At 46.2% G+C, this 25650-nt stretch overlaps 3 protein-coding genes across 8 annotated transcripts in view; 1 reads left to right on the plus strand and 2 right to left on the minus strand.

Moving 5' to 3' along the window:
* CTCF (CCCTC-binding factor) overlaps positions 1 to 3407 on the minus strand; it is a 26041-nt gene extending 22634 nt beyond the window's left edge. Inside the window, exon 1 of one of the 2 annotated variants that reach the window (XM_088136036.1) lies at positions 3248 to 3407. The gene's annotated coding sequence lies outside the window, so the exon portion shown is untranslated. Of the gene's footprint in view, positions 1 to 1604; positions 2369 to 3247 lie in introns of those variants that run through there. The other variant, XM_088136037.1, reaches the window with a different exon arrangement.
* The window catches only part of LOC148216484 (uncharacterized), a 13125-nt gene extending 3047 nt beyond the window's left edge, over positions 1 to 10078 (plus strand). The window contains exons 2-4 of the mRNA XM_088136382.1: positions 2111 to 2578; positions 5849 to 5894; positions 8632 to 10078. Coding sequence (XP_087992508.1) covers positions 2111 to 2578; positions 5849 to 5894; positions 8632 to 8698 — 581 coding nt within the window. The 3' untranslated portion in view covers positions 8699 to 10078. The remainder of the gene's footprint in view (positions 1 to 2110; positions 2579 to 5848; positions 5895 to 8631) is intronic.
* A 114-nt stretch (positions 10079 to 10192) lies between these two features.
* RIPOR1 (RHO family interacting cell polarization regulator 1) overlaps positions 10193 to 25650 on the minus strand; it is a 94833-nt gene continuing 79375 nt past the window's right edge. For 4 of the 5 annotated variants that reach the window (XM_088136034.1, XM_088136035.1, XM_088136031.1 and 1 more), the window contains exons 13-22: positions 22450 to 23148; positions 21212 to 21333; positions 19967 to 20147; positions 18526 to 18661; positions 17479 to 17640; positions 16004 to 16162; positions 15331 to 15527; positions 14866 to 14949; positions 14167 to 14257; positions 10193 to 11183 (exon numbers count right to left, since the gene is read on the minus strand). In XM_088136034.1, coding sequence (XP_087992160.1) covers positions 11086 to 11183; positions 14167 to 14257; positions 14866 to 14949; positions 15331 to 15527; positions 16004 to 16162; positions 17479 to 17640; positions 18526 to 18661; positions 19967 to 20147; positions 21212 to 21333; positions 22450 to 23148 — 1929 coding nt within the window. In that variant the 3' untranslated portion in view covers positions 10193 to 11085. Of the gene's footprint in view, positions 11184 to 13744; positions 13809 to 14166; positions 14258 to 14865; positions 14950 to 15330; positions 15528 to 16003; positions 16163 to 17478; positions 17641 to 18525; positions 18662 to 19966; positions 20148 to 21211; positions 21334 to 22449; positions 23149 to 25650 lie in introns of all 5 variants that reach the window. The other variant, XM_088136032.1, reaches the window with a different exon arrangement.

Consider the following 25650-nt stretch of genomic DNA (forward strand, 5'->3'; position numbering starts at 1 on the left):
TTTAACATTTAAAGATTTCCACATAAATCATATTCATTAAAATATTATTCCAGAAAAGTGTCAAGAATCCACAGGAGCATTCCATATGGGTTAATGAACTCATTTTTTACATTTCCAATGTCCATCCTTTCCAGTAAATTCTTTGGGGAGTCCAATACACTCTAAATACAATTTTTGGATGAATCAGCTTTAATTTCAAATCTCTTGATACCATTTTAACATTTTTGAGAAGATGAAGTTATTGATGGAGCATTATTGGAGATTCTCATTCTTTGATCCATATATTTATTTGATATATTCAGTAGTGTCTCCTTATAAAAATATTCTTGAACTTTTGATAAAGATATGTTGTGGATTTAAAAGCACATTTAACTCTTTTGTACAATTCAGTATTAGCTTAAAGGGTGCAGAACAGTCATTTAAGGATCATATGATATTCATCTATTTCATGGTAGCAAAAGGATTAAAAAGAAAACCAAGTGTAATAATAAAAAAACCAATTAATGTAGTTATTTGCCAATGAATAGCTTTAGAATAGCTGAGGAAGCAGACTGACCACAAATGGATAATACTTGAGAACTGTCGTTTTTTTAAACAAAACTGGCCAAGCTTAAAAGACCACTAAAGAAAATTATCTTTTGGGAACGTTTAATTAGTTTTTATATGACAAAAGCAGAATCATAACCATCAGGATAAGGCAGCAATGTTTCCCATTGACAGAATGTGTTGAAGGTGCTGCACCAGTAACTACCACCACCAACCTATGGATTCCTACTTTCATATGTACCTTGGACAATCCCAATAACATCAATTCATCCTAATACACATTTTAGCCTTTTCATTCATTAACCCACCTAGCCCTCCACTTCCCTGCATGTAATCATATATTCAGCGCCACAAGTTCAGACTACCTTTATTTAGATTTAGCACATTCTTCCCCTTTGTCTTAGTTTCACAGATATACAAGACTCCCATTTTTCCTTCTTTGGTTTTATTTGTTAATACCATTTGTGCTATTTATTTACATTTGTATAGCCACCCATCTCACATAGTGACTTTTTACATTCCAATTCAGAGTATTCTATGTGCCCTGGTTATTATCACTTGGGCCCACAGATGATCTTCCACCCATGGCTTTGTTTAATTGAGGTTTTCACATACAGTAATACCTTTTAGTAATATAAGATACAGACTAGGTTATCAGCCTTAATCATACCTTCACTACATGCAGCATTTTGTGCTAGTGGTGAAGCCAATAATGTTCAATTTTGTCACAATAACAACCAAAGCCCAATTTTACACTTACAGTATTTTATGCAGGGTGGGATTTCTAATTTCTAATCCAGAAATTATCTTGTAAAGAAACATGCTGTTGTTCTGATCCCACCAATCAGGAGATATATACAGTCATACCAAAACACACTGAATTCATGCTGCATCAACTTACAGACTATCCTAATATATTCAAGGTAGCATTGTTTTTATAATTCCAAATCAGATCCATGTTAAAACTGGAAAGAATCACTTTCCAACGTGCAACAGCTTTCCATCTCAGACCAAGGCAACCCAGTGATGTAACTCAAGATTTCATCAGAGGCAATTACCTTCCATTCTCTTCTTGGGTTTCCCAGAAGCAACTGGTTGGCCTCAGAGGAAACAGAACTAGAGGCCTGTGGTCTGATCCTGCACGGCTCTTCTTATGATTATCACAAATCACTTTGGGCAATTATCTCTCATCTTATCCTAGCCTAATTTGAGGAAGAGAGTCAGCAGGCCTACCAACTTTCCACCACAGCCGCACAGCTGCTTGTTGGGACATAGGCTCCTGTTTGGACTGTCAGACTTCAAATCCAAAAAGCAACACAGTAAAAAAAAGACTGACAAGCAAAGCATAAAACGAATAGGTGTGTTTCTACTGAATTCCCCTTGTGACTGAACTCCACTGTCCTGGAATCAAAGCAAATCCTTACAGAAGGGCCTGCGAGTGAAAAGAGCAACAGCGTTCAGGGCTGCAAGAATTAAACCTCCACGAGCATATGGCAGGAGGATGGGTAAAGAAAAATCCCTACAGCAGCCTGCCTGCCTCCTGTTTTCGGCTGAACCCCTGCAGAAAGTCCCTCCCCAAAAGATCGGAACGAGGAGGGGGTCGGGGGCAGAAATTGCTGCCAAGCCGAGAAAGGAGAGGATCCCAGGTTAAGTCCACGCGGGCTGTGGGAAACGAATGAGGGAGAGCCCCCCGCGCCTGAAGCTGCCGCTCCCGGGGGGCTGATCCGGAGGCACAAGGCGAGCGTAAAAAGGAGACCCCGGAGTTTGCTCATCGCGGCTCCGGGCGGGCGGGCGAGCTCGGGCGTCCCCGCCTGGCGCTCGCCCGCGCTGCATGGCGCTGCAGCTCAGCCTGCCTTGCAAGAGGGAGCTCGAGTCCCGCTCTTGAGCTCGCAGCGCCTCTCACTCCGCAACGCGCACAGCGAGGAGGTGGCCGGCGGGAGCAGGCGGGCAGGGACGGACGGCGGGACGGACGCCCCGGAGGACCCGGGCGGAGGCCGGGGACGGTCAGCCGGGACGGGAGGCGGCGGCGGAGGCAAGCGGGGGGCGAGGAGGGGAAGGGGGACGGAAAGACGGAGGCGGGCGGGAGCGACGTGGGGCGGAGGCGCCCGGGCGGCCCGCGGGGAAGCGGGAACCGGCCGCGGAAGGGGCTGGATCGCGAAAGGGAGCCGCGGAGCGTCCGGGAAGCGAGGAGGGCGGTGCTGCCGCGGGACAGGGAAGGGCCGAGGCAGCCGGCAGTGCCCGGGCCCCGCTCCCGTAATGGCGGCGAGGCAGCGCGGCGAAACCCGGGCAGTCCCACGGCGGCAGCGCGGGGCCGGGCTCCCCGCTTCCCGGGGCGGCCATCTAGCGGCCGGCCGGGTTTCGGCAGCGCAGAGCGACGGGCCCCCTGACGGCCGAGGGCTCGACAGGCATCGGGAGGGGAGGACGGACGAGCGGGCGGGCGGCGGAAGCCCGCAAGGCCGACTCGCAGCGGCAGCCGCGCCTCGGCGTATTTCCCAGGCCCGGCCGGGTTCCGGCAGAGGCGCTGCGCTGCGAGGCCGATGGGCGGCAGTACCAGGCCGGCATCAGGGCGATGGGGACGGTAGAGGGAGACAAAGCCCCGCTCCCCATCGGCGGCGGCGGCGCCGCGGCGGGTCCCAGCCCGAGCCCCATCGTGACACCTAGAGGCCGGAGAAAGCGACTGCAAACCCCCCGCGCCGCTTACCTGCCCCGGAGGCGCCTCCGGGCCGCCCCTGCTGCCCCGGGCCCCGCCCCGTTGGGCTCTGCAAAGCGCCTGCTGCCGCTGCCCCGCCGCTAGCGGCCACCGCCAGCGCCCAGCACCAGCTCGCGGTTTAATCGCTCCACAGTCGCCTCGGACACAAAATGGCGGACGGGGCGGACAGTGCGCCTGCGCGAGCCCGGCAGCCGCGGCCGCCGGACCCGATCGAAGGGAGGAGGGAGCGGGAGAAGCGCTCGCGCGGGGCACCATGGGAAGAAGCGCTGGGCGCTAACTTCAAATGCGGAGGGCCCGCTCGGGCGGCGGCGTTCAGCCAGGCGCGGGGAGGGGCAGTGACGTCACGCCCCACGCGCGCCCCGGGGAGGGTGGTCGGGACCCGGACGGCCCTTGTTCCGAAGCTCTCTGATGGGCTGCCCGGCTGCCCTTTCCCGCTCCTGCCTCTTCCCCCGTGAGTCGGGGCTCGGGGGCAAGAAGGTCACGGGATCCCTCGGCCGCCCTCCCAGGAGGACGCGTGTTGAGGCGGAACGGTTTGGGCGGGAAGGAAGAGGGCGAGGCAAAACAAACGGTGGCGCGCGGAGGTTTCGAGGGCGGGGACCTTTTGCTCTCGACGGAATGGGCGACGTCGCCCTCTGTCGCCCCCTGCAGGCGACGCTGCCGCACGGGCAGGGCCGTCCCGTCGTATTCGTGATGTTAGTATAAAGAAGCCTATATATATTTGTGCGGGGGGGGGGTGTTTATATGTGTGTGTGTATGGGTCTGTGTGTATGTATATATACACACAGACACGGACAACATGTGCACCATTGCAAACTAAGACGACTGTCTGCAGACAAACGTAACAGGTCGCCCACAGCTGGGTCAGTGGAGGGGAACGACCTTTCTTCATTTCTCAAGGAGTAGAGCCTATTCAATTCAAAGATAAATCCAAACGCTGCAAAGCAGCATGAATGCAAAATCTGAGAAGAGCCTTTGTTCAGAGGTGCTGGAATGGGTCTTACCTGCAGGACGCCATAATGTGATGTAGATGAGTAGTAGGGCATAATGGCTAAAGGCTGTGAGACTGTCCTTTCCAGACATGCATATTTCACAGAAGGCATAATACAGAAAATTAGATCAACTGACTAGAGGCCTTCAAAGAGAGTTATTACTTTCCTTGAAATTTCTGAGGACAGTGTATGTCCTTAACAGGCAGATTTCACATATTCCAGTAATCCACTTATGAGTTGACAACATTACAGCTTTCAGAACAGTGTTGGTGGTTGGAAGAAAATAAGATACATGTCTTATCCACACCAGTAAAAATCCATGCTCATTTTAAAAAGACTCCTATCTTCCAATGAGGTAGGAAGTACACAGCAACCATACGCACTCGCTGCTATATTTCTTAACCCCTAATCTCCACAAAAAGTAAAAACACCCTTAAGTCAAAGTCAGCTTTTGGGAATACAGTATCATAGATAAATCCATGTGGATTTCTTGGCAACACTACAGAAGTGGTTTGCAATTACCTTTTTCTGTATTTCATCTCTCAGTTTAGGGTTAAAATCCAGTAGCGCCTTTTCCAACTAACACATTTTATTGAAAGGCATAAGCTTTCCAAAACACACCTTCTAAAAAGATGTGTTAGCTGGAAAAGGCACTACCAGACTTCTAATTTTTTTTTGCCACCATAGATTAACTTGGCCTTCCTACAATTTGTTCTACAGGCCTGGTCTACAGTTCCTCTAGTTTTCTTTAATTAGTCATGAATTGACTTTTTGTGGGTTTCATTTCTTTCAGCAGAACATGCCCTTTTACAAAGTGTTCTAAGCAGGGTTCAGAAAAAAGAAATCCACTTTATACTGTAAAATCATGACCTGCCCCATCTTGCAACAAAGGAAAAGGGGTGATCACATTCACTGCTTTGTATGATTTGTTGTTGTCGTTAAGTCATGTCCGACTCTTCGTGACCCCATGAATTTGTGTGATTTGCTATTACAAATTGCAGCAGCCAGTAGTTAGGTGAAATTAAGGTAAAGCCATCAATGTTCACTAATGTTGTATGGAAACCCCAGGTAATAGAATATCAGTTACTGAGCTAAGAGCAATGAGAGAGGTGTTTTGACTCAGTTGTGCTGGTGGGTTTTCTCCAAACATCTGATTGGGCACTGTAGCTGATGGTTTGCTTAATTGGCCCATTAATTGGGTTTGCACAACATCCTAAGCTAAAATGGCTCACTGTGTCACAAGAACACAGGGAGATAGGATGCTGGGCTAAATAGACTTTGAACTAATCCAGCCTGAGTTCTGTTATGTCCATTTTACTTTTAAAATGCAATCACCTTTGGGGAGATGTCAAATGACCTATAGTACAATATTTTACCCCTCTTGTTGAGCATTTTGTCAGAATCTGTTGAACATGTAGATTGTTTTCTTAAACATTCTATTTTTTGGAAAGCATGTTATTGATGTTTATTTGTACATTGCTTTTAGGGCAAAAAGCTGGTTATATCTGTATGTTTTGCAGAAAGATATATCACTTCAGTTCAGCTTTCTCAAATGTCCATGACTTTTTCTATTCTTATTTTTATTCCTCCTTTCTGCCCTTAGGTATACAAATATATGCACATACTGCAGGTGAACCGAAACAGCAAAGGTAAGAAAAATATTGCATCGCTTTTTTAGAAGTGCATCTGTATCTTAACAGCTTTATGGCCTGTTTGCTTTATGTTTTCTACTTCTGTTTTCTACTTCTGTTATATATTTTATTAAAAAGTTGGGATGATGGATCTTGTCTGACCCCCACCTCATATTTTTCTAGAAATAATAGCAAGGAATATTCTCCCTGGCTCACTCCATTTGGATAAATGCATTAGGAAACAAGTCTCAGATTTTCCCAGAAGGAACTATTATAGGCTGTTTCTCCACTGCAAGGGAAATAATCAGCTGCATCTTTGGGTAGTGATGGTCAAGACCTGTCACTGCTCTGGGTCTCCCTTTCTTTTCCCCGACCCAACCCAGAGCTCTAAGATTGGGAGGTAAGATCCAGTTGCCATTTCCACATTGTTCCTCATTCAGTACAGTTGCAGGGATAGTGGAAATTTCTGTGGTAGTTAGATCTTTTATTTTATGTTGTTTAGAGCAGGGTTCCTGAACCTTGGCAACTTTAAGACGGGTGGACTTCAACTCCCAGAAGGCTGGAGAATTCTGGGAGTTGAAGTCCACCCGTCTTAAAGTTGCCACGGTTGAGGAACCCTGGTTTAGAGTATTGTCCTCTACAGTTACAGTGATGCAAGCCTAGCAAGGCTGTTTGACCAAAGGAATTGATAATAAAGGTAAAAACACCCACAACATTCTCAGCAACAATACAGAAGTGGTTTGCCTTCCATGATTTGTTCCAATTTCCCAGCCTAACTTACAACCCTGGTAGTTCCTTGTCTCCCACTCAAGTGCTAGCCAGGTCTGATCCTACTTAGCTCCCACTTCCTCCCATAAAATTAGCACTGACATTTCATATGTTTTTTAAAGGAGGACTTTCTCTGAAATCTCTTTTGATCCAGCTTCTGCCTAAAACAGGTAGTTGGAGAATAATCTCACTTTAGTTCAGAACAGAGTGTAGGGAGCATTACCTGTTTTCCTCCCAACATGTATTTTTGTATTTGCTAGATTGTGGTTGGATTATTATTATTTATTAAATTTATACACCACCTGACTCCCAGTGACTCTGGGCAGTTTACAAATGATTTAAAACATTTAAATTTTAATGTCATGAAAACATGACAATAAAACAAGAAGAAACAAAAAAGGATAGAGATGGCAGAATAACAAACTGGATGGAAACAAAAAAAAACCAAGCTAAGTTAAAAGGAGACTTCAGTCATCCCCACCAAAGGCCTCAGTAAAGAGCCAGGTTTTCAGGCCCCTTCAAAACACCAGCAGAATGGGAGCTGTTTGGAAGTTGGGGGTGGGGGGAACTCATTCCAGAGGGCAAGTGTTGCGACAGAAGAGGCGCGCTTCCAGGGTCCCGATAGATGGCATAGCTTAATTAAAGAAACCCAGATTGTGCCAACCCTGCCAGATCTAATTAGCCAGGCAGATACTATGGTAGATAGGCAGTCCCTCAAGTAACCAGGCCTTATGCCATGTAGGGCTTCATAGGTGACAACCAGCACCTTGAATCACATCTGAAAGCAAACTGGCAACCAACGTAGCTCCTGAAGCAGAGGTATTGCATGGGCATATCGAGGCATGCCCATCACTGCTCATTCTGGACCAGTTGAAGATTCCAGGTGGTCTTCAAGAGTACCCCATGTAGAGCGTATTGCAGTAGTCACGTCCTGAGGTGATCCCCCCCAATCTACGAAAGGGCACAACTGGCACACCAGATATAGTTGTGCAAAGGCCTCCTTCACTGCAGCTGCCACTTGCTCATTGAGCAGGAGCTTTGAGTCCAGGAAAACCCCCAAGTTGCACCTGCAAGTGCCCCCAAGTGCAACCCCACCCAAGGTCAGAGATGAAGTATCACCATTATCCGGGTGGCCCAAACACCCATTCAGTCTTAGGTAGGATTGAGTCAGGAGCCAGAGAAGTTTCTTCCCCATCCAAACCTGCACAGCCTCCAGGCACTGGAGTAGAACTTCAACAGCCTCCCTTGACCAGCCCAGAGCTGAAGGTATAATTGGGTATATCAGTGTAAAGGTAGCCCTTGATTAATAATAACCACTCGTTCAGCTACTGTTGGAAGTTAGGACAGCACTGAATGAGTGGTACTTATGACCAGTCCTTGAAGTTCCAGCCATCCCAGCACCCCCGCAGTCATGTGATCGCGATCTGAGTGCTTGACAATTGGCTCGCACTTATGACAGTTGCAGCATCCTGCATCATGTGATCGCCATTTGTGATCTTCCCCGCTGGCTTCCCACAAGCAAAGTCAATGAGGAATTCAACAGGGAAGATTGCAAGTTGCTCTGTAAGTTGCTCGCACTCTAGTGGCTTTTCCCCTGAGGAGCCTAGCTATGGTAACAGAACCCCCCTGCCCACAGTGGCCACCTGCACAGACACCCCCGCCTTGACAGACAGCTCCACACACTTCCACGCACTCCCCCACATGGCAGCAACCACTTCCACCGCACGGGTGCCATGCTGGCCTCCCTTGCACACCTGGCAGCAGACACCCCTGGCCCTGCCGTGCTCACACCCACACCCCCTTGCGCTGCATTCACCACTTGGCCATAGCTGGCCCCACTGCACTCATACCCCGCCACACTGGCCTCTCGCACACTCCTCCGCCTAGCTGCAGCCACTTGTCTGCCCACCGGCCTGCTTGCGAGCCGCCTGGCACCTGTGACTTTCTGCCAGCTTTCTCATTGACTTTGCTTGTTGGAACTCGGCAGGAAGTTGCGAGGAGATCCTCACTTAAGGACAGCAATGGGGAATGCCGAGATTGCTGTTGTGAAGTGATGCAATCACGTGATGCTTTACGATCACATTGCTTAGTGATGGAAATTCCAGTCCCAATTGCTATCGTAACCAGAGGACTACCTGTACTGAAGATACCGAACCCCAAACTGGAGGATGACCTCACCCAAGTTTCATATAGATGTTGGAAAGGAAGAGAGAGAATGGAACTGTGCGGCACCCCACACAGGAAGGGCCTAGGGCAGTGTTGTCCAAACGTGGCCACTTTAAGATGAGTGGACTTCAACTCCCAGAATCCCCCAGCCAGCCATTCTGGGAGTTGAAGTGCACTCATCTTAAAGTGGCCACGTTTGGACAACACTGGCCTAGGGAGTCACCTCTCGCCAACACCGACTGGAACCAGCTCTGAAGAAAGGAAGAGAACCGCTGTAAAATGGTGCCCTCAAATCCCTAACCCACAGAGCCAGCTTAGAAGGACACTGTGGCCGAGAGATCATGAAGCACAAGGATGGATTACTTTGGCAGCCCCTTTAAAGAACACTGTATATTACTCTCTTGATTTTTTCAGAGCAATATAATCCCTTATTTTCCTTGATTTGTTTGTTTGCTGTCTGTCAAGGTACAGGCAATAAGGTTTAAGTGGGTTTGGTAACAATATTGCTGAAGAACCTGGTTAGTTCTAGATGAGTGAAGGTCAGGAGTTCAGGATTTTCGTGAAACTGCGAAAGACTTGTAGGTCAAAAGAATTCTGCTTGCACCTTGGTCAGGATGCAATCGAGGGATGTCCGTGCTCATTTTAGGAAATAAAAGAGTCATGGGCACATATTTTTATAATATTTCTCCTATTTCCTGTATCATTTATAGCTTTTTGAAATGTACTGTTAGTTCCTTCTTAACACTTTGTTCCCAATGTTTTCCATTCAGGCTTTTTTTTTTTAATTTATTTGAATTTATTAGCCACCCAACTGCAATGGACTTCTGTTGGCTGAACAACAGAACAGGATTAGGTGTTCTTAGGCAATTTGAGGTGATGTTAATTTTTCTTAGTCACTTTGACAGTGGCAAAAACTGGAGTGAATGTTTTTAGGAGATGATGACTAAGAATTCTCAGCCTGAGGAACTATTTTCCTTTGTTGTTGTTTTTTTCTTAATTTTTTCAGATTAGAATAGCATCTCACAAGAAGTCTTCTTTTAGGTAATCACTGAAATATTATTTCTACAAGCTTGACTTATTTTTCCATGTTGTTTGAGTCTTTTTTTAAGCTACTCTGAGTACTTTAAAGGAAGACTAGAAATGAATATTGTAAATAAATAGCTTTCCAGTCTGCAAAACAGGCTGGCTTGTTACATGTGTTCAGTCCTCAAAGTTGCCCTTGGCTTCTGGGGGCAAAAAATAAAATAAAAAAAAAAGCTTAAGCCTGTCTTCTTTGTTTTACAGATGATAAAATAAAGCTGTTACATTTTGCTGACCCAATTCATCTGCAGTACCTCACTTCCCACAGCAGCTATGGGAAGCTGCCAAAAAGAGTCCACAAAATTACACACTTTCAATTTATTTGCTCAAACTTCAGTTTATTTCAGGCTTAAAGTCAAAATTAGCCAAACCTCTTGATAATTACATTATATATATTTATATAGCTATGTAGATGTACAGATAAATTTATAGATACTTTGTAGAAAAGGACGTTTTGCTTCCATTTGGCTGCAGCCTCTCCTCCCCCCAACACACACACACACACACACACACAAAATATTAAAATAGCACAAGAAGAGGCAACTTCTGCCTGTTTTGTTTCCATCTTCCATAGCATCGTCATTAAAAAGACATTTCTTTCCCTTCTCTCACTGGGAATGAAGAACTCCTTCCTATCATCTTTCGGGTCTCTCTCCCCTCTGCAATCAAGAGGAGGAATCTGTAGTTTGTCCAAAGCAGTAGCAGAGGATAGCTGGCCCCAATTTCCTGCAGAATTCACAGTCCCAGAGGGTGGAGGAAACAGTTGAAAAATAAACAGGCTAAACATTAAGCAGGACTTTAAACATACATTTTTCCAAGTTTATCTCAAATCGATGGCCTTTGCAACCGTTGCTGGTTTTCTCCAGACAGAGATCTATTTTGGTCCTGGCTAATGACAAGATGCCCACTTCAACACCACCCTCCAAATTCAGTAGACTTCTGTAGAAGGAGAAACAACAGAGGGGATTTCCTCAATGCCTCACACTTGTTAGCTGCTAGAGCCAAAGAGCTAGGACAAGGCCTTCTCCACATAAGGCAGCAGGCCAGTGGTATTCATACTGCTGCATGGACACGCACCAAAAGTGAAAGAGCTGCCCATTCTGCGATATGCCGATTTGACTTCGGTCTGAGTTACTCCGCTGAAGTTCTGTGGCATGCAAAGTCTGGATCAGCAGGTGAATTGAGGCTGCATCTCTCAGAATGCAGTACTGGCCATACTCCCTGGGGCAAAGATCCGTGGCAAACTGTCCAGGGATTCTTCAAGCCTTCGGTGAGCTGATTTGCCATCTTCCCCTGAAAACATAGACAGAAATCAGCTGCCCATTAGGATAATTTCTGTCCCAACTTTGGACACAAGGTCGTAAATGCTAGACTATGGGCCTTGACAGTACATTCTTGGCCATGTACAAAAATCTGACATGGGTAAAAAATATCCTAGCTTCTTGAAGTTTCATTAATGTGGTTGCTCGCTTGTAGGCAAAATGGTGGCAGCTTTTCAGGAACATGGTTTATACACTATGGTGGTCTAATCACATCTTGAATTTTGACCCTGAGCCATGATCCAGCTATAAGAATTGTTCAGAATGGATAATTTAACTGCCAAAATTCTTCCTTTGGGGAAGTGTCAGCTTAAGAATAAGTATGCGCTCAGTTGTTCTTAAATATTTTGGTTTGGTTACCAACTCCCTATTCTCTGCTAAGTCTCTAATATAGCTCTTACATCTCACTAAGTCACAACAAAATTTTGTTTGAGGGGCCAGCCAAACATGGAATAATGTGATGTGTGAAGCCCTTCAACTGAGCCATATATTTCACTATTTCTGCCATCTCTTACATTCAAGCCAGGGCAAGATATAATGTTTATCATTTGTTCCATGCTGATATTTGCTTGTTTGGAGCACATGCATGTAAACACAGGAACAATGGTTGGGAGACATACATTATTGGGTTGACAAGCTGGAGAACTTTGTGTGTGAAATTCACAGCAAGAGGCATCTTGGCATGCTAAGCAGGTAAAGGTGACAACCTAAAGGTGGTAACACAGAATGGCTGGATAGACATTGCAACAGATCATGTATAGCATGTGGATTCCAATTTAGAAATTGCACCACTCATTTTAGGCTAAGGTCAACCATTTTGTTCAGTTTGTACAAATATATCCTTGTTTTTATTCACTGTCCCTTAAGCATTCCCTTAGCTCTTCAGAGATAAGGAATGTTTAACACAATCACCAATAATCTGGCATCTCTGGAGACACTAGGGCAGCAACTCTCAGAATTCCTAGGAACTTTGATAATTTGGGGATTTGCACTAGATTGGGGAAGGCTAATATAGCACATAGAAATTAAATCATCTTGCTGCTTCTCAGAATTCTGTAGAATCTGAGTAGCTACAGTCCACATTTAGACAGAAATCAGTTTCATGGGCCTCTTCTGGCTCCCCTGAGGGCAACTTTGGAGAATTTGCAGATTACCAAAGCAGTATGTTTTTAAGCCTAGTAGCTGTGAAATATAAAATTCAGCCAGAAGTTTAGGAAGATAGGATATGAGTGTGTGGTGCTTCTCAGGCCAAGGGCCAGATCTGGCTTTTGAGTGGGCATATAAAGCAACCACAGTCAGGAAAAAATGCAACATCTACTTTCATTAGCTATGGTCTCTTTGATAAGTATTCCTAGCATATGACAAGCACGGGGAACTTCCAGCCCGTTGTTTCTGAGCTTCTTGGCAAGGGTTTAAACTAGCTTCTGCTGGTATCAGCAGAGAGACTACAGTCTCATGGGGTGGGGGGAGTGCATTTTGAAGGAAGAAGGGTTAGCCCTTCCCAATCTGAGACTATCTTCCTCTTGCTCTCCCACTCTACAATAAATAAAGCACCTGTGAAGAATCTTTACTCTGCCAAACTTTTCAAGCTTCTTAAAAATGCAAAACACTCTGAGCTGAAAGGTGTCATTCAGAGCTGCAATGAAATGTGCTTTCCTTAAAGCCAAGACGTAGGAAAATACAGGGAGGTTAATGACAAATCCAAAAGGTGGATGTGATTCGCCTGCAAAAGAACTGGGTTTGATACCTGACTTCTCCGATTAAAAAGACCAGGTATCAGGTGAAGGGAAAGACCTAAGCAGGGTTAAGACAGGACCCTTTTAAGAGGTCTGGACATCTGAGCTCTCAAGCACCACTTATTTAGGGCTCCTGAAATCGATGGCTCTGAAATAATCTTGGAATTATATTTATTATCTCCTCTGATTCACACAATAAATGAAACTGGCTAGTTTTACTGGGCTGAATGAAAAGTATCATTTGAAATTCTGAACCATGCTTTAGATGAGCCTCCTCTGCTTGTGGGGGCCCTATCAAAAGCCACGACAAGCTAAGGCCATACAGCATGGGCAATGCTGTACTAGATGGACTCATACTCACTAGGTTCACACCACATGCTAGATCTTAAGCCTGAATTAACAAAATACAATTATTGGGCTCATACTGCATGCAACATTTGAACAAATAAACCATATTTAGGGTTAACAGGACAGCGTAATTTACTTGTACTAAGACAGTTACTACATTCACACAACACACAAAGTTACCCAATCTCATTTTAGTCCATTGTAGCATGTTGTGCAAACCTGGTCCTTCTGTCCAGGACTAAGGCAGAGTCCCTCAACCAGTGTGCCATTCCATGTGCCACAAAAACACAGACACACACAGCCAAAACACAAGCAGAGTTGGAGGATGCCTACAACTCAGGGCCACAGTGGAGACGTAAGCCCAACAATATCAGGGCTGATGGGACCCAGGAAGAAAGACACCGGTTAGACATGCAGCGGGGGCAGGGAAGGATGGCTAACAGATCCCGACCTGCGTAGCTGCTGTCCTGAACCAGAAGTCTACTGAGCCCATCAGAGGGTTCTTTCAGTGCCATCTAGCAAAGGATAACAAACAGCAAGGACTATGTAAGTGCCTTCGTTCTGTTCCCAGGATGCTGCGTCAAGATTTGCTAAGCAAGGGGCAGTGCTGATAAAGTGGGAGGCCATCCTCATCTGCGGTACCAGCAGAGATCAAGAGAAGGACTGCAGATTTAGGGGGAACAAAGCTTGAATACCCCATGGCCTTACGGGCCAGCACAAGCACTGCAGAGCCATCTAGTACAGAGTAAACTGAACTAATTCCTGGTGTACTGACCACCTTGCCCCCTGCCCCCCCCCAGCCACAACCCCTATGGAAAGCCCCCTCCTAAGGTGGGGAGAAGGCTGGGAAGAGAGCAAGGGGGCCGCACTCACCGCACAGGAGGAGGCTTTGTCTGGCTGCTTCCCGCACGGCCTCTTTGTCAGTTTGGCACAGATACACCAGCTGTTCAATGCTCTCCTTGGCCTGTTAGGTTGGGGGAGTGAAAAGACAGAGGAAATGACAGCATTCTCCAAGGACCTGAAGGGAGGCTGCACAGACAAAGGCCATGACCTGCATTCTACCTTCCCAATTACAGTACTTGGAAGAACAGTCTTCAGTTACGGGAAGACATCCTGCTGGAACCCTGGGGGCGGGTAGGAGGGGGGAAATCCTTACAGGAAGAGCAATTTGATGGTCAAACCAATGATTAAGTTAGCAGTGGATTTCCTATGCCTGGGTGTATTCAGAGACACTTCTAGGAGATGCTTTAATCTGATTCTGATTAATGTGGATTCCTGCCCATTAAAGCAGGGGGTTGCACTCAAGGAGCAAAATGGATCTTTGTCAAGAGTGCTAAGTTAGTTTTTCTGTTCAGGCTACTCCCACAGACATGTTATGAAATTGGCTGAAGATTCAAATAGAACTACAAGCCCCTAAAAACTGCAGAGAGAACAGGTCAGCCAATGAAGGCATTTCTCCTAAAAGCTACCTCCTTCCAAGTGCTGCCTTCACCCAACAGAAGAACACCAACTAGTAAATATAAGGAACAACAAAGAGTTTCAGCTGATAATACCCAGAGAATCAGCCCTCACCTTAAGGCAGCCCAGAGCAGCACAGGCAGCAACTCGCGTCTGTGCCTCTTCATCCTCCAACTGCTCCAAGAAGCAGATAAGGGCCTGAGAAAAAAACACCAATCAGTCTGCTTGGGCTCAACAGAAAGCAACCTCTTCTAGGGTGATGTGTGTCATTGTGTCTGTTTTAAGCCCCCTGGCTTTGAATGTTTATATAAATAAAGAATAGTGAGTAACAGATTTTATGAAGACCTTCCTTCCTTCATCATACAACCAACACCATAAAATCTGCCACCCACAATACTGTTTCCTACAATTAGTGAGCAAGTCTCCCCATCTCCACGAAACTGCAGCAATCAGATTTCATTGTGAAAAGCCCAAGAAATGAAAATGATTCCTTTAAGAATGTGTCATGTGGCTGCATGCAAGGACCAGGTATCTTTTAATCTATCCACTCCCATGCAGTGGTAAGAAACAGATACTTGCCCGCTCCCGAAAACTGGGGTTCTCTGACAGGTTGCGCAACTGTGCCGTTACAGCCCCAATAACTTTGGTGTTTCCTTCAACAAGAAGCAAACTCAAAGCTTTCAGTCCATCCTTGCGTAGCCGGCTCTCAGGAACTCGTTTCAGTGCTTTCAAGACCACATCTTGGTCATCAGAGTTGAGGTTTTGTGCTAGCAGGACTGCAGGCAAATTAAAGAACAAGCATTGTTATTAACGACATTATGATTCAAGTCTGATCCTGCCCAAAGCAACTGACAATATTCCAACTAGGGAAATCACAAACCCAGTCACATAGCTTTCCCTCTGGATGGCTTTTAAAAGGTTCCTCTCTTTCAAACAATAAGGTGGTCCACACTGAAAATTCTCACTTTTGAGATCACACAGAGGCCATTTTATGGCATTTGATTCATGGCGGCTATTCACATACCATCAAGTGGTATAAAGCATACTGGGGAACTTTCCTTGTATCTTAGAAGAGTTGAGTTGTCTGGGTAGCCCCAAAATACCTTTAGATTGAGTCACTGAATTGTAAAACCAAACACACTGATCTTCAGCAATACAATTTTTTCTCTTTTGGACCATTAGACCCTTCCCTGGCGCCCTCTGCTGCAAAATGGCTGCCCACCCCACTATAGTCTTGCTAAGCATATGATACCTTCTTCAGCCAGCTCCGAGATGTAGGAGTCCAGTGTAACAACAGGCAGGACCTCAAAGTGGCTCCAATATTGGAAGAGGGTGACCTGCTCAGCCTGACAACTCTGCTGACGCCTGGGTAGTCTATGTTGCAGAAGTTCTTCCACCAGCTTTACACACACTGCAACAGGAAGAAGCACACACACAGAGATACTCCATGTGTTAAGTGTGGTTTCTATGTATGTAGGGCATGCTAACAATAGAACTGTCAAGCTTCTTGAAGCCGCACCCAAGTAGCATGTAAGTCACCATCTGCTATTTGAGGGACTAGTACAACGGATATAAATCTTAGGAACTAGCACTGGATGGAATAACTGCTGCCTGAATAGGATTGTAAATACTGTATATAAATGATGTGAATCCTTCTGCTTATCCCTCAACACAACCCAAGAACAACAGCATCCAACAAGTACAGGTAGTCCTCGCTTAGTGACCACTCATTCAGCAACTACTGGAAGTTATGATGGCGCTGAAAAAAGAGACTTACAACCAGTCCTTGAAATTGCAGCCGTCACAGCATCCCCACACTCACGTGATCGTGATTTGGGCACCTAGCAATCGGCTTGCAATTACAACGTTGCAGCGTCCTACAGTCACATGATTGCCATTTGCGGGCTTCCTTGCGAGTTTCTGACAAGCAAAGTCAATGGGGAAGCTGGCAAGAAGTCGCAAGTCACAGTCATGTGATGTCACGCTTAATGACCCGCAGTGATTCGCTTAACCACCACAGATGGAACTGACAAACTGATGTCATAAGTCAGACGCAGTCATGTGACTTTTCACTTTATGACTGGGTCAATTAGCGACAGTTGCTGGTCCCAGTTGTGGCTCAACTGTGCCCATCAAGAAGAGAAAAAGGCTCAGATGCCTGCTATGGGTAGCGAAACGCTATTCTTGGAAGTAGTGAGTTTTGGATGTATTGCTGAAATAATCCAATGTCAACGAGAAACCTAAAAGTACTCTCAAGGTAAGTCCTCCATAAAAGTCCAGCTGGCTACTTCTCTGGCTGTGTCTATCTTGCGTGTAAAAAAAAAAAGAAAGAAAGAAAGAAATTCATTATGAAAGTGTACAATGTTGTCCCTGGCTGATAATTCAGCTCTGGTAGGCCTAGCTTAAAAAGAATCCCAACCCTGCAGCCCCGTAGGGCAAAAAATGCAAGCTGTTTCTTGTGAGTTCCCCAAAACAGAGGGGTAGAGGGGAGGGGAGACCCAGAAGGCTGCTTAGCAGATCAGATTAGCCATTTGCCCTTCCCGTGCGACTCTTGTCAATCATGCATGATGTGCCTGCCCCGTCCCCAGAGTAGATCCACGTTTCCATGGCAGACTTTATTCAGATCACAGAGCACAGTGCCATTTGAAACTCCAGAATCCAGGGATAGTGAAGAAAGAGAAGCAAGCACAGAAAACAGGAATTGCTCTGAATGTAAAATACACTCACCTGAATCCGCCAAGCCCTGCTGGCGGTCGTTGATTCGTGCTGCAAACTCCGCCTTGAACGTCTGCATGAACTTTTCAACGGGGCAGGTGTACACATTAGGGACGGCCACGCAACTATCCCAGAAGGGGAAAACTCCTTCTTTCCACTTGGAGAACTGTACCACTGAGAACAGAAAAAGGTGCACAGCCTCAACTAATGCTTTTGGTTACCCCATCACTACGCAAAGGAGGGTCTTCCCCTTGATCCACAGCCTTGACGTTATGAAACTCTCTTCCTCTGCCCTGTGGGGGTGCCTACAGCAGTGTCTCTCAACCCTGGGCACTTGAAGATGTGTGGACCTCAGCTCCCAGAATTCCCCATGGCTGGCTGGGGAATTCTGGGAGGTGAACTCCACACATCTTAAAGTGGCCAAGGTTGAGAAACACTGGCCTACACAGTGCTTATAAACATTAATTCATCCAAATGAATGGAAGTACACTTAGGTTTATGATCCAAGTGTACCTTATTCCTCTATCACACTCTCACGTTATGTTCACAGAAAAGCAACTATTCAGGTCTGTACTGGAAAACAGCTATGCACAACGCTGATTGGCTAGCAGTTTTGAGGTCACAAACATCTGGCTCAGAATTGGTTCTACAAACTTTTTTTTTAAAAGTATCCTGATATTAGGTAGCTAATGAATATAAGGAATGGATAAAATAAATAGATGGACCCTTGGGGGAAAAAACAGAAAAGTCACTCTGCCACACGGAATTATGGGGAAAGTGGCATGGCTAATAACAATCTCAAGTCAGCAAGTTCTTCCCATAAACAAAGGTGGAAGGAAACCAAACTCCACAAGGAAAGAAATACATCCCAACTGTGCTTTTGATGCAGATCCTTATACCCCTTAATTACACACCCAGGGGTTGTCTTCCAGGAGAGAATATGCTCTGCCCACATGTTCTGATTGCTCAGTGTTGATCCCTTCCTCCCCAAGAATAAATGTATGCCAGGGACAGATGCTGCCATCTCCAGATGCACCCTCTGGATGCCCATTTTCCTACCTTCCTCAGCAGAGCTGGCTAGCCCCGCTCGATCCACTATCAGGCGACAGACCATCTCTAGAACCTGTACTTCTCTTGCCAACCTGTCAAGAGCATACATTTCCTGGCAGCGAAGAGGTCCAAAGTTGCCCAGTTTCTAGGAATCAAGACACACATCACAAAAAGATGGTCAGGAGAGGAGACCCGATTCCAGTGCATATTGTGCAATGTGTTTTTAAGGTAGGAATGAATGTGCATTGTTTTGCAAACCAGGAAGAGCAAAATCCAGGTTTCCTGCACAGCAGGGGTACATAGTCTGAGGCCTCAGGATTATATGTGCACTTCCAAACTCTTAGCTTGGAACCCAGGCCAAAACAGCTGCTGAATTATAATGTTAATGTGTCAGATGTGGAAAATTATTACTTCATGTATTTCATAACTTAAAGTATATTTATATCATACCCCACCCACCTTTTGGAATGAGATTCCAAGCATGGCTGGCCCTTGGCCCACCCAAAGGTTGTACTGCTCTCTTGTCCTGATTAGCTTCTGGGAAAACCTTGATTGCTGATAATTGCCTGACAAAGCTCTAAATAATATGGGGCCAGAATACCTAAGGCTCCGTTCTCGTTTATCAATATTCTGAATTCATTCACCAAAACCCAGATTCTGGAAATTGTTAACTAGAAGAGCTTTTTCTAAAGCTTGGTACTTCTAGGTTGCTGCCTTTTAAAAAAGCTGTTGTGGTTGATTTCTTTATTTTGTTTCACAACATTTGTAGGCCACGCCATCCCAAAGGACTTCTGGTGGTGAACAACGAAGCACAAAAAGAGCACAGGTTTGATAACGATCATATCAAATCGTATCATTTGAGGGACCACCTCTTCCCAGTTACATCTACCCACCCCATCAGGTCGAGCAGGAGGGGTATTTATTTATTTTATTAAATTTGTATGTCGCCCATCTCCCCCCAACAGGTGACTCTGGACAGCTCTATGGAACTCCTTAGAGGGGTATGCTAATGGTCCCCTCTAAGGAGTTCCATCTGGGGGGACCCAGACAGCGTGCTTTTTCTGCTGTGGCCCCCACCCTCTGGAACAACATTCCCCCAGAGGTGAGGTTGGCACCATCCCTGCTTGCCTTCTGGAAAGCCCTCAAAACGTGGTTTCTCCATCAACCCATGATGAGCCGGCAAGGTGGTTGTGTGATGTCAAGTGACCATTCTTTCACTACCTTGATTTTTCTCTTTTATTTACATTTGAGTGTTTTATGGTTTTTATTGTTTTTATGCATTGTACGTCGCCCAGACTCACGTTTTGTGAGATGGGCAGCTATATAGATTTGCTCAATAAATAAATAAATCATCAAATTATGTCTTTCCAGTTTATTGGAAAGCTCTGGTTTTTTTTTTTAAAATCAGGATAGACGTATGCCCGGCAGCAAAGCGTTGCTTCATACTCACTAGCAGCAAGCGGTTGCAGTGGTTCAGATGCAGGACCAGGGCCCTGTCAAGGAATTCGTTGCCAGTGCTCATGGGCTCCAAGCTGCCCTCCGAGCTCAGGCACCCAGCGGAGTCTTCAGCCACAGCGTCACCTGGCACCTTGCCCACAGATGTAGCCTGCGCACTGCTCGCCATCGCCACCCTGTAATGAGAGGCAGCGGGCAAAACATACATGAGGTTCTTGTCTTCCGTAAACCCAGCTTCTCCCACCTGGGCCGTATCCCTGCTTTCAGCGCGTGGTGGCCAGATTCAGCTTACAGGCAAAATGCAAAGGCTCCCAGGCCTGCCCAAACTGATCTCAACTCATTGAATAAATTTGCCCTTGATTTTTGGGCACCAGGTAGAGAAGGCAGGGTCAACTCAAGTCCAATGTGGTTGGAAAAGTCAGTCAAAGGATCTTGCACAATATTTCTCGCTTGCAAGTGGAAAGGGGGGGGGGGAGTGCACAGTTCATAGCAGCGGTATCAACCACTGGCCACAGAGTGGTGCTGCTGCTGCATTTTCTACTAGCTTCCACCTGTTAGACCAGATGGTTTTACGCCGATTTCCAACAGCTGCATCAGCACCGTGGGAAAAGTCACTGGCATTCTATAGCAAGCCACGCCAAAATAATAGCTTGGAGGGAGCAGGCTTCAGCCAGGCACAGGAGATACTGAGAAGCATTCCTTGGGAGTTGGCCTCTTTGGCACGGGCGGTTACCCTATCTAAGGCAGACTTCTCCAACCTGGTGTCCCCAAGGAATGACAGGATTGCAACTCCCAGAATTCCCATGCTGCCTGAGGATTCTGGGAGTGGAGTTGCCCTCTCAGTACCTCTGGAGGGCACCAGACTTGAAAAGCGGCCTTAAAGCAGAGGTGAGCAACCGTGAGAGCCGAAGATCATAAATGGTCCCCCAGGCTTTTTTTTTTTTTTAATCCTATGAAATTCCTGTCGATTATAACTGCTACAACTAGGCAGCCTGGCTGTCCTGCAAAGAGGAAGATATCTTAGCCTTTGGCAAAGCAGGAAGTTAGAGTTTTGCAGCACTTAAAGGAGTAACATTATTATTACATTAACTTTTGTGGATCATCAGATGAACATCCTGGTTCTCAACACATATATGCTATAATTCTGCCCTCTTGGTGTCATCACCCTACTCACTAAGGCCCTCTTCTCAGGTGATCTACACTTGGATCTGAGCAAGCTGTCTTGGCCACCCCCACTCACTTGTCATCATCTCCTTCTGAGTCTTCTGTATCAGAAGCATTGAGGAAGCTGAAACTCTCAAGTGCGTGTTCCACCGTCAAGCTGGTACTGGAGGCTCGGCTCAGGCACAGCCCTTGCTTTTGCTTGTAGGATGCAAATAAAAACAAGTATCAGACAGGTTCTCTCTTTGGTCTATTTTAGATTGAACAATTCTCCTTACTGCTCTGCTTCTTGCCCTGCTGGAATGGAGCTCCAAAGTGCAAAAGAGAAAACACACACACTACACAAAAACAAAGCACCCAGTGTCTAATTTCCAAACAAATGTTGAAAGATGAGGTGGGAGGATGCCTGAGAGTTACACCTTTTCAGCTGAAATCCTTGGGCCTTAATTTCTGACACAGAAGATCATCTGTAGGAAATCTGGTAGGTTCCTACATCAGAGCAGTTCAACATCTCGGCAAACTGAGTTTTCATTAAAATACAAAGAAACATTGCTAGAAGAACATATTTCTATCTTCCTTGGTGTGTGTGAACATCGAAGCCTAAAATTGCAGTCTAGAGCATATACAGAAGAGTATAAACTATGCAGACTTCTCTGCTTTTCTCTGCAGGAGTCTTGTATCTCATTCACTCCATCCCTCCTTCTCAAAACAGCCACCCCCAAGGAGGAGAAAATTGGGCCTCTGATGCGTAGGCAGGAAGGTTATCTTGTGAAAAAACACGGCGGAAGTGTGTGAGTTGACGATATACCCAAAGTCGCCCTCAAACGCTCATAGGAACAGATGTGGTGAGAAACATATCTGAAAAGATTTACTGCACTCAGGAGGTATAGCTTCATTGGTCCCTTCAACGTTTCTGTGTTCCTTCCTGGAACTGGCAAAAATTATGCAAACCATACATAAACATAAAACAAAAGTGCACAATGTGAGATAGCTTGCATAATTTAGGCAAGTTCTCAAAACTAGGTTTTGGCTGGAGGAATTCAAGAACTCCAAAGGGCAGCAGTCATGTAGAATGGTAATTACTAGATCCCAAAACATGAGTGGGGACTTTCCAAAATAAATTAATGTAGCATTTATTTTAAATCAGTAAAATCTCATGGAATCACTAACTTGAGATGTTCCAGATGCCAAAAAATGTCCCTGAGATAAAGCAAAAGAAATTGCTAAAATTTGCAATGTTCAGTTTATTTTTTAAAATGCTATGAGAACCCTATCCAGCCTCTAGTGTGGTCCTAAGCCCTCTACCCACTCACTTACCAAGAGAATCTCCTCAAGGTGCTTGAGTTCCTGCTCCAGAATCTGCAACTCAGGGAATTGTCCCCGATAGTCATCGAGAGCAGAAGCCAGTGTGTTGATGGCCTCCTCCAGGCCAGAGTCCACAGGTTTGGGCCTTGGGGCTTCTGAGATTCCTGATGGCTGAAGCTCTCCCAGGGCTGACGGGGCCAATGAGGACTTGGGCTGTTGAACTTCTTGGGCTGGACCAGGAGTGTCCTTGCTCTCCTCTGCAACAGGGGTGGCCCCATCAGACTCACCCTCTTGCTCTTCACTCTCACAGATCTGAGTGTCCAGTGGCGAGCCCACACTTGGGGGCAAGGAGTTCGTTTCCAGGGGAGGGACATCCCAAGGGCTAGAGTCGTTGGGGACAGGACACTCCCTCTCTTCTGCCATTGGCAGATCTACGCTTGCTTCACTGATCTGGCTAAGAGTCCGGGCATAGGGCACGTGTCCGTTTGCCATGGCAGCCTCCTCTCGGACTGCTGGTTCTTTGACCTCAGGCTGGGTAAAAGCAATTTCAATGGCAGGTGCAGTGACCTGCACTGCGGGTTGCACAATAGGCCTGGGCAGTGAATGTCGGGCACTTCCAGACAGCTGGGGGCTGGAAGAGTCATCTGATGACTCTGAAGAGATGGACCAGGCTGCCCCATTCTCTAGTTCCTCCTGCTGCCGCAGCATGTTCTGGAGAAAATAACAGCATGGATGAGATACAACTGCATTGAGCGCTGTGGATCAAAACGAGCACACAAGCAGAACCTCTTGCATCCCCAGGCAAGCACACTGCACAATCGTTCTTTCCCCAGCCCCAACGCTGCTGTCTTCTGGAACACCAACATTCCTCTTCCCTTGACCTGGCACGCCACCTCAGATAAACACAAGGCTGCAGCTGAACTACTCTAGGCACCCAAACCCTTTCCAGCTGCTGGGTCCCTTCATGCAATCTTGCAAATGATCCAGGTGCAAATATACATACCCACATTTTTTTTTTATAAGATGAAATCTCACACTGGCAATACTTAATCAAATTTAATGTTGAGAGACGACAGATGCCATTGGGGGTGGGGGTGATACCTAACAGCTCCCAATCCCACATTAGTAATCTCTGCCCTACTCCTTCCTATCCTCCAGCCAGTTGCACACACACAGCAGGCTGTTCAGTTTGGGTGGGGAGAGAGCTAGCTAACAGAGGGAAGGTTTACGTTTGGAGGAAGAAGGGGCTTCTAACAGAACTCATTTACTTCCCACTTCCATTGCTCCTCAACGTGTGCATCAGCTCACCCTCTGGAGAAGCCAGCCAGCCCAGGATGTGTGATGCTGGCATGCGTGCTACAGTTAAGTAGCTTCCTCTACCTTCCATATACATTGGCAAACCCACACGGAAGAGAGATCAGCTATTTGTCAGCAACTGAGATGGCCTCCTGCATGATATGGGAGGTTCTAGAGTTGGCATTTGGGATAACCATACTAAGTTGGGACTTGCTGTCTCTTGCTATATCGATCGCCTCCAAAGGCCTTTAGCAAGAAAGAGGTTAGGATAGACGATGGACATGTTTGTAATTATGAAAAAAAAAATGGTGTGCAAAATGACCACTGCAGTCCTTTGAACGAATCCCTGCTCAAACTAATATTCACAAAACTTAGGGTCTCCTTAGCAAAGTTCCCTGGTTGGGATTGCACACTAAACCATGACTCATTTTAATCATAATTTGTTGAACAGGCCACAATGGCCTGGTTTACCAGCCTTATTAAGCCATACAGCATGGTTTATAAATTACAACAGCTGGATTTATACACTGTGCTAAGCCAAACCAAACAAGCCATATTATGCCTGATACTATGTGTGAAACAGCAACCCTTTCTCTTTATCTCATAATGAGATGTAAGTAGACTTAACAGTGCAACAGTATAGTGCAACTCTTGGGGAAGCACCACACTGTCTCAAACATCAACCTGTGGGTGGGGCCAGAAAGAAATGGATAAGGACGCCCATTCTTTCTCAGACTTCTTCTTATTCTTGTTCCCTTTCTTCCAGACAGCACGCTATCAAAGGAGATAGCTCTTACAAGAAGTCTGGACTGATCAACTGTAGAGGGTTTTTGAAATTAAGTCTAGGACCACATGAAAGTAGACCAAGAGTTACATATGGCCCATGAGCCCCAGGTGGTCTTTTTTTTTTTTTTTTTAATCCATTTAACTGTGTCTGATTCTTGGAGACTGCCTGGACAAGTCCCTGCAGCTTTCTTGACAAGGTTTTTCAGAAGTGGTTTGCCCTTGCCTCCTTCCTAGGGCTGAGGGAAAGTGACTGGCCCAAGGTCACCCAGTGGGCTTCGTGCCTACGGCTGGACCAGAACGGTCTCCCAGTTTCTAGCCTGATGCCTCAACCATGACACCAAACTGGCTCTCTTACAAGATGCCTACTTCTAATTTAAAGGAAGGAGATCGTTTGTGCTAAACTGCTGTTCTCAGAACCCAAATCCAAAGTTTAGCGCCGGGGTGAGTCCAGAACAACAGAATAGTACAGGATCCAAAGTGGTATGGGGACACACAAAAAGGATGAGGCAGCAGCCTACACAATGATGGAACCACCCCCCCCCCGACCTGCAGGAGCAGCAGCTAATAAACGCACAATCGAGAGCGACTACTACAAGCCGGCAAGGCAGAGAAAGCCACTTACTGTTCACTATTGCCAAGTACCACTTATCCTACCTGAGCTCTGCCATCAGGTTTTAAAATCAGGGACTACAGACTAAAGTGGGAGAAGCTCTATTTTGGGACACCAAGCGATGCCAGAGTGCAAGCACTTACGCAGCTCTGAGATGGCCTTGTGCTAAGCTGCACCGAGGAGACGTCGCTGCATGAACAGCTCCACGGCAGCCTTTCCAGGAGGGTCTCCTGGAAGACGTCCATCAAGGCCCGCCTGTGCTTGGGGACCGCCTCCCAAGGCAGGCTCTTGAGCAGAGAAAGAGGCAACCATCATCACCAAGGACTTGAATGAACCACAGGTGGACGCCCGATTTCATCATTTATGGATTTTTCAGGAAATCAGGACAAAGAACACCCTACTCTGCAATGAATCTAGCTGTAAGTTTTCCCCATTTAGAACAATTAGTTGTACTCCTTCCCTTTTTTTTTAACCTACAAATGTGAACAGCCTTAGTCTGATAAAACATGATTTGTTCTTGG

The sequence above is a fragment of the Python bivittatus genome, unplaced genomic scaffold (genome assembly GCF_059951505.1).
Source record: "Python bivittatus isolate LINGU-HERP-01145 unplaced genomic scaffold, Pbiv_v1 ctg000190_np1212, whole genome shotgun sequence".
In the NCBI taxonomy this organism is placed as follows: domain Eukaryota; kingdom Metazoa; phylum Chordata; class Lepidosauria; order Squamata; family Pythonidae; genus Python; species Python bivittatus.